The sequence below is a fragment of the Anabas testudineus genome, chromosome 8 (genome assembly GCF_900324465.2).
Source record: "Anabas testudineus chromosome 8, fAnaTes1.2, whole genome shotgun sequence".
Taxonomy (NCBI): domain Eukaryota; kingdom Metazoa; phylum Chordata; class Actinopteri; order Anabantiformes; family Anabantidae; genus Anabas; species Anabas testudineus.
Window position 1 is genome coordinate 4088435 of NC_046617.1, and position 12901 is coordinate 4101335.

At 40.7% G+C, this 12901-nt stretch overlaps 1 protein-coding gene across 1 annotated transcript; it reads left to right on the forward strand.

The window, feature by feature from the left end:
- Positions 1 to 1138: 1138 nt before the first annotated feature.
- On the forward strand, positions 1139 to 10102 carry rad23aa (RAD23 homolog A, nucleotide excision repair protein a). Its single transcript, XM_026358216.1, has 9 exons — positions 1139 to 1383; positions 2317 to 2478; positions 2592 to 2791; positions 3749 to 3792; positions 4662 to 4789; positions 5657 to 5744; positions 6469 to 6599; positions 7422 to 7583; positions 7715 to 10102. The coding sequence occupies exons 1-9, from the start codon at positions 1318 to 1320 to the stop codon at positions 7826 to 7828; spliced, it is 1095 nt and encodes a 364-aa protein (XP_026214001.1). The 5' UTR covers positions 1139 to 1317; the 3' UTR covers positions 7829 to 10102.
- Positions 10103 to 12901: the final 2799 nt, after the last annotated feature.

The following is a 12901-nucleotide window of genomic DNA, read 5'->3' on the forward strand; positions in this document are numbered from 1 at the left end:
CACACAGTACCCACTGACAGTATCCCAATTCTCTCAAAGGGGTGGATTAAAGTAATAAAGCATCAACTCACACATTAAGTTAAATATTAAGATAAATATTTTCATTATTTAAAAAAATCTCACTCTTTCTATGTCAAAACTCTGCAATCTGTATTGCTGCCTATTTTTGAGCAGTCAAATCCTGCCCCCTGCCGAACACATCAGAAAACTGCACAAAGTGTGTGTGTGTGTGTGTGTGTGTGTGTGGCAGATTCTCTCTATGAGCACTTAAAATGTATACATTTATTAAAACAACTTTTATTTTATTTTATTTGGATTTATTTTAAATTACAGGCAGACATACTGAGAAACATACACAGAACGGTTCAGCCAAGGAAAACAACAACAGCTGAGGACAGATGCCTTGTGGGACTGTGAATGCATGAATGTTTCACAATCTACTATCTGATGATGATGATGTCAATGATTCACCTATATCTATAATTCTAGAAAAGCATGTATCAGTTCATGCAGACTTCAGACTTTATGCCAAAGAATTTGCATTTAATTTAATTTTCATTTTACTTCCTGTTATTTTATTTACAGCTATCTGGTCCAATCCTTTTGCACACTTAAATTTAGCATCTTGTGATACTGAAGGTACTATTTCGTATGTCGTTTAATGTATTGGGGTTGAAATACCATCAAAATAAAGCTGAAATTCTGAACATTATTTTCAAATTCATCATTTGATCTGCACAGCAAAAACAGATTATCGATGACATTTCAGGAAGTTACTGCTCCTGGTAAAGAAACAGTGCAACATCAACTTATTTTTACATTTAGTTCAGTGAACTGCAGCAAGATATGTTAGTGAGCGTCAGATCAAATTCTCCCTACATCAGTATCAAACCTGCTTTTGAAACTTCAGTAAGATTTTGAATGCAGGACTTTTTAACTGAATATTTTATACTGGGCTGATGATACCGTTACTTCAGTAACTGAGTATTGTGTTGCACACCTTGTACTCCTGTCTGTCTGTATAAAACTGTCGCACTGACTTTTTTAAGTTAACATTTATGCAGATACGCTGTCTAACAGCCGCTCGTCATAATCGCGTCGCACCGAACGAGATCTCGTTGCTTCCAACGAGCTCTTCTCGCCGCAACAGCAGCTTGTCACCAAAGATGGCGATTTGCTGAGGTCTCATGGATACACATATTTCTCAGCTAGTTGTTATCTTGCCCGAAACGCCAACTTTAAAACCAAATTAACTGTTTAGCGAGCAACTATTTCTCTACTTGAAGCACATCTGACATAACGTCAGCCACCGCTACCATGCAGATCACACTCAAAACACTGCAACAGCAGACTATTCAAATTGAGATAGACCCCGAGCAAACGGTGAGTGGCTAACAGCAAGCTAACTTTAGCTAACAGTAGCAGCTGCGCGACCCATGTTTTACTTTACGTATAGACCCTATAGCTTTACGTGATATTTCAAATTAAAAAACGCTATGTACTTAGAGAAAATAATGTCCATTATCCAAACGTGTTAGAACTTAGCAAACCACATTAAACATGTTGCTAAAGAAGACGAATCTTTTGATACTGCAAACGTTAGCCAGTTAGCTAACGTTAGCTGAATAGCCCGATAACAAAGTTATCGCGCCGCGCCTGCAAACGGGTGTCTTATTGTTTGAACTTTGTGTCGTGGTTACTTTGTTCCTTATGCTCCACGTTAATATCTAATGTTATATAGTGTGTGATGCTCTAATTTCTATAATGAACTCAAGCCTCTCCTTGCGTTGTGATTGCCATTGCTAATGCTAACACGTATGACACTGCCAATAGCGATTAGCCTCATTGGCAGCGTAGCAAGAGGCTGTTTTGTTAGCATGTTCACACCTTTAACATGTAGTTAGCAAGGCCAGTGTGAAGTGAGCAGTAGAGGATCTTCCTCAATGTGTTAATGACATATTACATATATTAAATATCATTTTAAGAACTTTACACGTATTTATAGTAAGTACCGTCATGCGATCCATTCAATGAAACCATTGTAAATACAATTACTCAATCAACTGACATTTGTAACTGAGCTATGATATTTCCCTGCCTGGTAATTACATTGTTACTGGGCCATCTACACAGTGTTTAATAGGTACTTGGTAGAATATTGAGGACATGCGACTTAAGTTCAGTTCAGAGATCAAGAAGGTGAATGAGAGACATATAAAAGAGAATATGGACATTAGCACTCAATAAAACTATTAAGAGACTATTATGTAGTGCTTGCATGTTAATGGTTACAGTTTATGATTTTTGTGTTAACAGGTGAAGGCCTTAAAAGAGAAAATAGAAGCAGAAAGAGGAAAGGACAACTTTCCTGTATCTGGGCAGAAGCTGATATACGCTGGAAAAATCCTGCAAGATGACACACCTATTAAGGACTACAAAATTGATGAGAAGAATTTTGTTGTAGTGATGGTGTCCAAGGTGATGTTTTAATATATATTTCTGAATATTGATGTTTACGGCTGTTTTTAATGCTAGACAGTTTTACTATTAGGTGTTTAGTTTAACATCATCTTCTTTCAAACCTATTAAAGGCTAAGCCCTCAGCTGCCGCCTCGACACCAGTCTCAGAAGCACCCTCGCCCCCTGTACCGGACTCGGGCTCCTCATCAACAGCTGTTCCGGCCACAAACCCAGCTTCAGCCCCAGCCCCAACCCCAGCAGCTGTCCCCATTCCACCCGAGGAGGCCAAAGAAGAGCCAGTTGCTGCTCCCTCAGAACCACAACCAGCCAGGTAGACGCTGTCTAAGGCTAAGTCTGATTATTAATAATTTATAAATGAATATCCCTTGGTTTTGAATTGTTGCTTGAACATCCCAGGTCCTGTCAAACTCCATTACATTGGATGAGGTCATCTCTGCCATACACACTTACGTTTTACATTTTTTCCAGTCATTTTTTTGTCCTTGAACTTTTAAAAATGTAAACTATTGCTACAGTTGAGAGACACACCTAGAGTGTTATCTGCCATCAATATGCCTTGTTGTAGTATTGGTGTTAGCAGGTGATGTGTAGTCACTGGTGTTCAGCAGACATACTGCTTGGACGTCCGCCCAAAGTTTTGTACACCATCTCTCATTGTCATGCTCGTAAAGACCCTTAAATTAGATTTCCACGATGTATTAGTGCAGGCTGTCATATGTTTTGTACTCACAAAGACTTCTGTCTCTACCAAAAAAGATGGAGGACTACTGAAGATCTATTGGACTGACAGTTGGCTTCTTGGTCTTGATCTTCTTGCCCAGTTTCTAACTGGGCACAGCTCTAGATGTTCTTCCATTTTACAATTCTTGAGACCATTGTGCTCCCGGGCATATTGGAAGCTTTAAAAGTGATTTTGAACACTTGCCCTCATCTGTACCTCATCAGTTTTATTGTAGAGTTCTGCAGAGAGTTCCCTAGACTTGATGGTTTGGTTAGTTAATAGCTTGCTAATAGCTAGTAAACCAAGGGTTCCTGTCTTCTTGTCCTTTCTCGCGTCCACTCATTATTAATTTAAATTAACTTCTTAAAGGTGCAAAATTATTTAATGTAAATAGTTAAAGTAATAGGTCTAATATTCATACTTTCTGGCTACTTTTTTTCTTTACTTCTGTGTTGTTTCTATTATTTTGTGACTTCAACAATTGCATGTGAGTCACAGAAACGTTGTACAGCTTGTCTAATTTTTCTCCTTACCTTTGTTTTATAGCTCCAGTGGCGGGAACCAGGGCTTGGATGCCTCCTCAGCACTGGGTAGGTAATGGATGGGTCTCTGCCAGACTTGCATCACATTACTCAAGCCAAGAGCTTGTGCAGCTGTGAAAGTCTCAGTGCAGTAGTTTAGGTTTTTGTACACTGTTCATAAACTTAAAATGTACAATTTCAAACAATGAGACAGTGTTAATAGTGGGTTAATATTGTAGCAGTACATGTCTTGTTTAAATCTTACGTCGTACTTGTGCCACAAGTTGTTACTGCTGTGAATCAGGGACTTTACAGACTGTAGTGCAGTTCATGCCGTTCCTATATTTAGGCTGTGACAAAAGTAACCCATCCCTTATTGTGGTGCCACTGAGTCAGGGGGATTCCCGTTTGGTCCAACCACAGATTATGTCCATATCAAAAGAGAATGTAAGAGAAACTGTCATGCTGCTATTTTAGTCTGCATTGTATGTTGTTGCATACATGAGGTTCATATACAGCTGTTTTTAAATTATATTTTAGTTTCTTTTTATAATCTATACATAGAAGGGTTTTTTGTATAGTTCTGTGGTAATAAAAGTCCTAAATATGACTCTGCAGATGAAAAAATAAGGAGTTGTCTGGCCTTGAAAACTTTGGAGTACATTGCATAATTAAAGGAATACTGGAGTGAATGGATAATCAAATTTTCACCCACTTCGACTTTGCAAGTTGTTCTTTTTTGGGGAGTTTGAACAAACAGTTACTGGATGTGGTGAGCACTGTTAAAGCAACTAAACTTTAATAACTTTAATGTCTTAGTAGAGGAATAGTTTAAAAAGTGCGTGTAGATAGGTTCCTGTAACTTTGAAAATATATAATATACTGTATGAAACTTTAACAGTTTTAAATTTGTGTGTGTCTGTGTGTTGTCTTTTCAGTGACTGGAGCTGAGTATGAGGCAATGCTGACAGAGATCATGTCTATGGGCTATGAAAGGGAGAGAGTGGTGGCTGCACTACGGGCCAGTTTCAACAACCCCCACAGAGCTGTGGAGTATCTACTCACTGTGAGTCTCTCTCTCTCTCTCTCTCACACACACACACACACACACACACACACACACACACAGATAAAATAATTGTAACATAATCCCTCTTGGCCTTGAGCAGTTCTCCGTTGGGGCTTCTCAGCTGATGCAGAACTGGTTTGATTCTCGTTCATGAACCAAGTTCTAGGCATTTTGACCAAAAATAGTTCTGCTGTGGAAATGCGTTGTGCTGTTTGTGCCAATTCACTGTTGGATGATAAGCCCCATGTGTAAAATATACACAAGTCTGTCTACTAAAGTCAGTTCAATTTTACTGGTGGAACATGAGTTAACTTTTCAGTCCCTCAAGCAATTTGTGTTGCAATTGCAACAATTAACACAAATTGAACACGTTCTCTTTGCCATTCGTCCAATCCCTGCAACATTTCTGTTAATTTTACGCACACTCCATTGTCCATGAACCCTGCACAAGTACATGTTGCTTTCTTAAAGTAAAACACAAAAGCAAATGACAGGGGCACAGATGACAAGCAGAGAGGGAGGCAGGTTTACTGCATTTCATTTGCGGACTCCTGGAACGTCTGGGAGAGGTGGGATGTCTGCACAAATGACTAAACACACAGTAAATCATGTTTTTTAATGGGACTGTGTGCGGCCACCCCAGACTAAGTCTTTTTGATCTTGTGTTCAATCATTCCTTTTCATTTTACTTCATGTGTGTATTCTATACATGTATTGATTTGTAACTCTAACTAATTACCAACTCACGTCTATCATCCTCAGACTGTTTAAGTCCATGTAGGTTCTCTGGCAGCACTCAGGAACAGGTGTGTTTTCTCTGTGTGTGCGTGTCTCTCACAGCAGTATTGTTTGTTGTGTTTCCAGGGTATCCCCAGCAGCCCGGTCCAGGAGACTAACCCCCCAGCGCAGGCCCCTGCTTCTGGACCCACAGAATCCCCATCTCTAGCAGAGGGTGAGACACACAGCTCGGCGTGGTCCAAAAATACACACAGCCAAACTCTGTCTCTCTGCTGTGTGAAAAAATAACCAAAAGCACTTAGGGTGGTGGTGATGTGAGTTATAATAAGAGAACATCCCAAAATACACAAAGACTCTTGGTCCCCTGCTAGGATCCAAACTTCTGGAGAAGGGAGGATTTCTTAGGGACAATAAATATCCAACTGTTGTTGGGCCTATCCAGATCAGTGCATTCAGAAGGTATTCAGACCCTTACCCTTTTTTAAAATGTAGCTTTTTGTTGTTTAAATTAATTTAATACTCATGAATCTATATTACATTCATTGGACATCATTTGGAAAGCCACACCTTTCTATAGAAGGCCCCACAGCTGACAAAGCATCCTGTATCAGAAATCAAAACAGGATTATTACAAGGCACAGATCTGGAGATCCTGTGTGGATAATGAACAATCACTGGCCTTGATGGCTGAGTGGCTCATAGAGTCCTGTTCCTCACTGTCTGAGAGTCCTTCAGGTGTTTTTATACAAACTCCAGTCAGACTTTCTTGTGTTGGAGCAGGAGAGGCGTCTGTCTCTGAGCTCTGCAGGCAGTTCCTTTGACCTTGTGGTATGTGGATACCACATACCACTGGTTTAAAATAGGTATTCAAATTTGAATGTATCCAAAATTTGCAGTCCCTGTCCTGCTGACAGTTATGAATTTTGTCATGTCACTAGGAGACAACCCACTTGCGTTCCTGCGGTCTCAGCCCCAATTTCTGCACATGAGACAGGCCATCCAGCAGAATCCTGCTTTGCTACCAGCTCTTCTCCAGCAGCTAGGGAGGGAGAATCCTCAACTTCTACAGGTAACACACATGCAGGCACGCACACACAAATAAAATTGTGACACTGAGAAATGTTGAAACCAGACATACACAAGACGACCTCACACAGCGAGTTTTCTAGACTTACAGTCTGCACCATACATTAGTCAGTTACACAGATGTTGTTCCAGAGAGTGTCAGCAGGTCTTAATTCAGTCATTTTTTGTAGAGGTTGTCTTAAATTTTAAGATGGTCGTTAACTTGTGTTGCTCCAGATGTGTGTGTCGCAGCGGAAGCAGTCCATGCTCTGGTGGTTTTATGTAATCATTCATTCAGGATCAGTTTCAGCTTTAGGCTAGTTGAAGCGATCTACTAATGTGACTCATCTAATCCTGTTTGAGTGATTAAGATTTAACTACTTTTTAAAGTACCAATTCTACCAATTCAGCAGGCTCAACATATGATTGAAAAGTTGAAAGTGGCACAGAAGAAATAAGATCATTAAGACAAAAGCAAACAAAGCTCCCCAACAGCCCAACAACAGTTTTCCCATGGTAATCAATAAAGTAGTCAAAGTAATTAAATTGCACCACTCTGTGTTCAGTCTTACATGAAGACGACAGGGACTGTTTAGTCTGTCCTCTTTCATATTAGTTCAAGTATAATCTACCCGTACAAACACTGTGACCATTAAAACACATTTATTTGTTCATGTTTTGTTGAGGCCTTGAAAAAGTCAACAATATGCGACTTAAGCTAGTGCTACTATGAGACTGGGAATCTGTCTCCTCCACCCAGTACTCCCAACACACTCTGCACAACCCTTCAAGCACGTCTTGTTCTCATTTGTGCTTCTTCTCCCAGCAAATCAGTCAGCATCAGGAGCTGTTCATCCAAATGTTGAATGAGCCGGTGGGAGAGGGGGGAGAGGCACCAGAGGTCGGAGAGATGGGAGCAGCAGGCGAGGAGGGCGCACCTGTTAACTACATCCAAGTTACACCTCAGGAGAAGGAAGCCATCGAAAGGGTGAGTGATGAATGACGGCTCAGTATTGAAATCATGCTGTTCTAGTTGTACATGAGAAAAGTTGACGTTAAGAGCTGCAGATCCTGAAAGCCTCCTCTCCTGTGTCTCTGCTCTCTGCTACGTCTGAATAGTTAAAAGCGCTGGGTTTCCCTGAGGCCCTGGTGATCCAGGCCTACTTCGCCTGCGAGAAGAACGAGAACCTGGCAGCCAACTTTCTCCTCAACCAGGGACTGGAGGATGACTGAACAGAGATCACTGCCTTCCTGCTCCTCCCTCCCACCCTTCCCCTCTTCAGCTCAGCATAAAAGACTGCACCCCCGACTTTACTGTAAAGCTACCAACCTCAGCTCAACCCAACACGGGGCAGGGGGCAGGAGAGGGGAGAGCCAGCCGGGGGGGGTTGGGTGGTGGGATGGGGATGGGATGGGGAGACTGAGCGCGGTTAGGTCAAGGCGGGGGGACACGCTCGACGACACAGTGGAGGTTGTGTGCAGGAAGGTCAGACTTGATTATCGGAGGATGGGGGTGGAAAAAGTGGAAGAAATGTATAATCCACGTGAATTCCAATGGAATGTGTGGGGTTTGTCTAGGGGAGATCTTTAATTTGATTTTAGACGCGCTTTGTGAACATTAGGGAGGGGAGCGATGGGGGCCGAAGGGTTTTGCGACGAGTGCGTGCTTGTGTCTGTGTGTCTGAGTACATGTCTGTGTGCCTGCGCAGATGGATGCGTTACAGTTAAGCTGAAAAAGTAATCAGTTAGCATTCTCTAAGTTTGTTCATGCTGTAGCCGGATTGTCCGGAAGCACATTCTCTTCACTTCACTGCGACAATGTCATCGGTGTGCATCAGTGTGTGTGTACCGCTGTCAGCCTCACGTATATACGTGTGGGAGGGAAAGACACAGAAATGAAACTGACATCTGTTTATTGTGCTCAATTTGTTTTGTTGTGGTGGCTGCACACACACGAGCAGCCAATCAGAATCCCTGCAACTGCTGCGCCTGCCTGTTTAGGTTACTCAAACATGGAACTACTTTGACTATGCCGATAGACTCTGGTGCTAATTAACACTAACCAGAAAGAAAACTTTGGATTTGTCCGATATTTTGATGGTTTTTAAGATCTTCTACCATTAAAATCAAAAAGAATAAGAGGAGAAGGTTGTACAGCCACAGGTCAATAAGGTGGAGGAACATTGGTAGCAGCCTATATCCTGCAAGTTCTGCAGCTGATCAACATTATACTGAAAATATTTTACCCCCAATTTACCAAGAGAAAGATCTTTTTTATTAATGACCGGCTTCACTCTCTGCTGCATGGCTCCTTTCTTTTTGTTCAGAATAAACAGCGTCACAGTTACATATTTACTAGTGTCATACATTGTACTAACCTGTTGAGAAAAGTATTTCTTACATTTAAAACAAACCAAAATGCTATCTACGGTTTCTTTTAGAATAAACATGTTACTTTTATCTTTTCAAATCAGAAACTTAAACCTTTTCTGTTTTAATAAAGAAGATGATGCTAAATTAACTTCCCTGATTCTTTAGATTGTCTTTGTTGTGCTTCGAACAGCCAACGCTGCAGTTGCTCAGCTAAACTAAATTTAAGTGCCAGCAATGCTAAACAACCACAAACGCTGTATTACTACAGAAAACCAGGGCTTTACACTTTTAGTTTTCCCTCATCGTCTTTAAAACTGACCCTGACTGTAAAACCTGTTCTGCGTCTTGGCGGCAGATGCAGGAGCACCAGACCCCACAGAGATAAAGGCTACATTCTGCATATCGAGGCTGAACTACACACAAAGCGACTGATGAGAGTAAATTGTTCTGTGAGGAGCAGATCTAATCATCATCATCACCGACATTCTGTATGCGCAGATCGGGCTGATTGTCCACTACAGATCACTGTATTACAAAACTTGTTATGGTAATTGCTGGCCTGTTCGTGGTGAGGCGTGTGTGGCGGCGGTTTGTTTGGATTGCATGTGTCTTCATCTTAATGCAGGTCCACGAACAGACAGTAACTGTAAAAGGAACAAAGCGTCTGATTCTGTATGTGTGAAGGTAGTTTTCACTGACAACTGTTCTACAGCATCAACATGATCTTAGACTATGCTGTGCTACATTAAAATATCAGCAGTCTTTCAGGCCTTCGACTCTGTGTGTGTCATTAGCAACATCATCACACATCTCACTCACAGTAAAAGCAAACTGCAGTTCAGACACTCACCTGCTCACTGGGTTAATCCACCCTCACTGAAACACAGGCTACGACACGAGTGAACTCAGTACTCATATCTTCACATTTATATATATAAATGTAGTAAAGTATATAAATGCTCTATTACGCTTAAAAACATCCTGCGTTGAAGTTCTAGCATGAAAATATATTAAAAGTAAAAGTACTTATAATGCAGCACTATGTAAATACAGCTCTGGAAAAAAAAGACCACTGTAAAATAATCAGTTTCTCAGGTTTTATGTTGTATTGGTGAAATAAACAGCTTTGTTTTACTTCTTGTCAACTGCTGACAATGTCTCTCCTAACTTCAGAATAAAACAATTACTCAGAACATACATTTTAAAAAAAATCCAAAACAATTCTGCAGTGTTTGCAGAATTTAATAATTTCTTAGAAAACTATACTAAGAAATAAAAAAAATCTATTTACTTGTAAAAGTGTTGATAATATGTTTGTAGTGGATCATGATAATGTATGTGTTACCAAGGATCTGGTAAATAAAGTGGTGAAGGTGGCGCGAATGACAGCTTTTCAATCCATGTTAAAACATTGTTTATTAGTTGAAATGAGATTTTCTATAAAAATCTGCATGTGTGAAGTAAAGCTGGCAAATAAAGGAGTCAAAAGTACAATGTTTCCCTCCTGTAGTGGAGTAGAAGTACTATACAGTGGAAAAACTAAAGGAACAAGCTACTACAAAATTGTACTAAGCAGTAATGAAAGTGTTAACTGTTTGGACGAGACTCAAAGTCAGTCCACTCCGCTCCACACAGCACCTCTGCCTCTCGCTCCAAAACCTTTAGAAGGTAATAACTCCACAGTAAGACAATATTTCCTGTAAAAGAAACATTCAAGTTCAAGTGTGTTGAGTTATTTTCTGCCACAGATTTCACACTAACACTGATTGTCAGTGTTGCTGCTACACTGATTAATCTGCGGTTCATCGTTTTTGATCTGTATACATGTTACTCTGTCATTTCTCCTCTCTGTACTTCAGGGAGAATACTGTCTACTGACTGCACTTGCTTTTTAAGCTCAACTTTCACACAGAAGTGTCTTGTTAAAGATTAAACCAGTGGTTTCCAATGGTTTTGGCTTGTCATAACAAGCAGAGTCTAGTTGCACTGTCTCAAGAGTGAATTTCTCTCTACAGCTCTCTGATGGTTTGATGACAGCTGTCACAGTCCTAAAGATGTAAGAGTATCCAAAACATCAACATTTACAACAAAAGCAGAGAACAGAAATGTTTCTGCCTCATTCTTCATTGGGAAACGCTGCACTATAACTAACTGCACAGTAGGTTTTAGTTAAACCCAACCTAACGTTCTTCAAATATCTTCTCTTAATGGGGAGAGATGCTGTCGATTGTGAACTCTGACTCACAGAACACCACAGGCAGCCGTTTGTGTGAGTGAGGCTCTCCCTTCTAAACCATTAGAGAATTTCAATGACTTCTGCGTCGTTAGTAGGATTAGCATCTTCTTCCAGTACCTGGAAAGGCTTTTCACAGTGTAGCAGATGGAAAAACAGCATAGTAGAGCAGAGTGGATTGATTTTAAGCTTAAAGGTACAATAACCTGCACGTTAACTGAGCCTAGCACAAGCATGAGAGTAGGAATCCATCTACCCTCCCTACTGCCTCGCCACACTGCCCAGAACTTCTAGTAGTCTTCAATATCAAATTCCAACTTAAATAGAAAGCACCAAAACTCAATAATGAGTCAAAAATGATTAAAAGTCTGAGATTAGTTCGATCTTTTTGAACTGATTAACTGTGCACTCCTGGCAGAGTCACGTAATGAAAAACTTTTACATACTGTGTTTTTAAGGGAAATATAGTTTGTGTAGTTTATGATGATGTTTCAAAAGGCAGGTGTTGAAAGTTGTCCTAGAGCAGACTACTGGGTCCTGGGGCTAGGAGGAACCAGCTGTCCACACAACAGCATCCACATAGGATTAATAAAGTAATAAGTAGGAGTTAAGTAGGATTTCAATGAGAACCATGGAGTATTTTTACATTGTGTTACTGCCTCTTTTACCTGAGTAATACTTCTTCAATCACTGCTAATGGGCCATGAGACAGCCCCGCTGAAATGACACAGTAATAATCACATAGGCAGGTACAGTCAAGAACATCCTTTTATTCAATCAAGTAAAGGTTTTGCTCTTTTCAAACTGTTTTTATTATTATTATGGAAAAGAAACTGTAATTAACACATGCATTTCACCATGGGCTCTGGGAGGTGTGTCTGAGGATGGGACGCTGCACTGAAGGGGGCAGGAGAGGAGCACTCATGTTGGGGAGGGTCACAGGCCCGAGGCGAGGGGTTTAGGTCAGTTGGAGTGGGGGTGAGGGGTTGGTGGGGGCGCAGTCTACACATAGCTAAACACAGTCCAGCGTCCTACAAAACGTGTTAAAAACAAACAAGAAAAAGAATTTAAAAAAAAAAAGCGGACGGTTCAGCCACAGGGTCTGACTGTGCTCTTTGAACGGTGCAGGGGCAGATTCTGTAGACACCCTCCCACCCTCGACAGAGCATACACACACACACATACACACATGCGTACACACACTGCTCCGTGCAACCTGCTCATCTCTGATATGGCTTCTTAACTGTGGCGCTCTCACTTGTCAAGGCTCAATTGATAATACTGCAGCTGGCATCATTTCACTTGATGAAGACGATTAAAAAGTTGCATATGTCTTTTTTTTGTTTTGCAGGACTAATAAAACTGTCATCACTTTATCACTGCTGGTGCAATTTCAAGGTGCTTTCTCTACATGTCGCCAAAGTCCAAAGTTATTCTTACAGCTTTTGGAATCATATCACTTTGGTCAGTGGTAGTAAATCGATACAACGCTGTGAAACATTTCGAATGATTGTGCTAAATCTGAGCCTCTCAGTCTCCTTGCTGTGGAACCAGTCCGCTTATAAGGTGCTTCGAGTCATTTTTCTGTTGAATTTTCTCCTATTTTTTTATGATTTTATTTGATTTTATTTTTTAAATAGCTGGTCTCATTCAACCACTACAAAAAGGTGCATAATTGAATGTCTCAGTGCAGCATCTCA

What these genes read in the sequence shown, in the direction of transcription:
- rad23aa (XM_026358216.1), top strand. Translation starts at nt 1,318, where the DNA reads ATGCAGATCACACTCAAAACACTGCAACAGCAGACTATTCAAATTGAG. An exon ending in TCAGAACCACAACCAGCCAG is followed by an intron (nt 2,792 to 3,748) that starts GTAGACGCTGTC and finishes TTTGTTTTATAG; the next exon opens with CTCCAGTGGCGGGAACCAGG. An exon ending in AGAAGGAAGCCATCGAAAGG is followed by an intron (nt 7,584 to 7,714) that starts GTGAGTGATGAA and finishes ACGTCTGAATAG; the next exon opens with TTAAAAGCGCTGGGTTTCCC.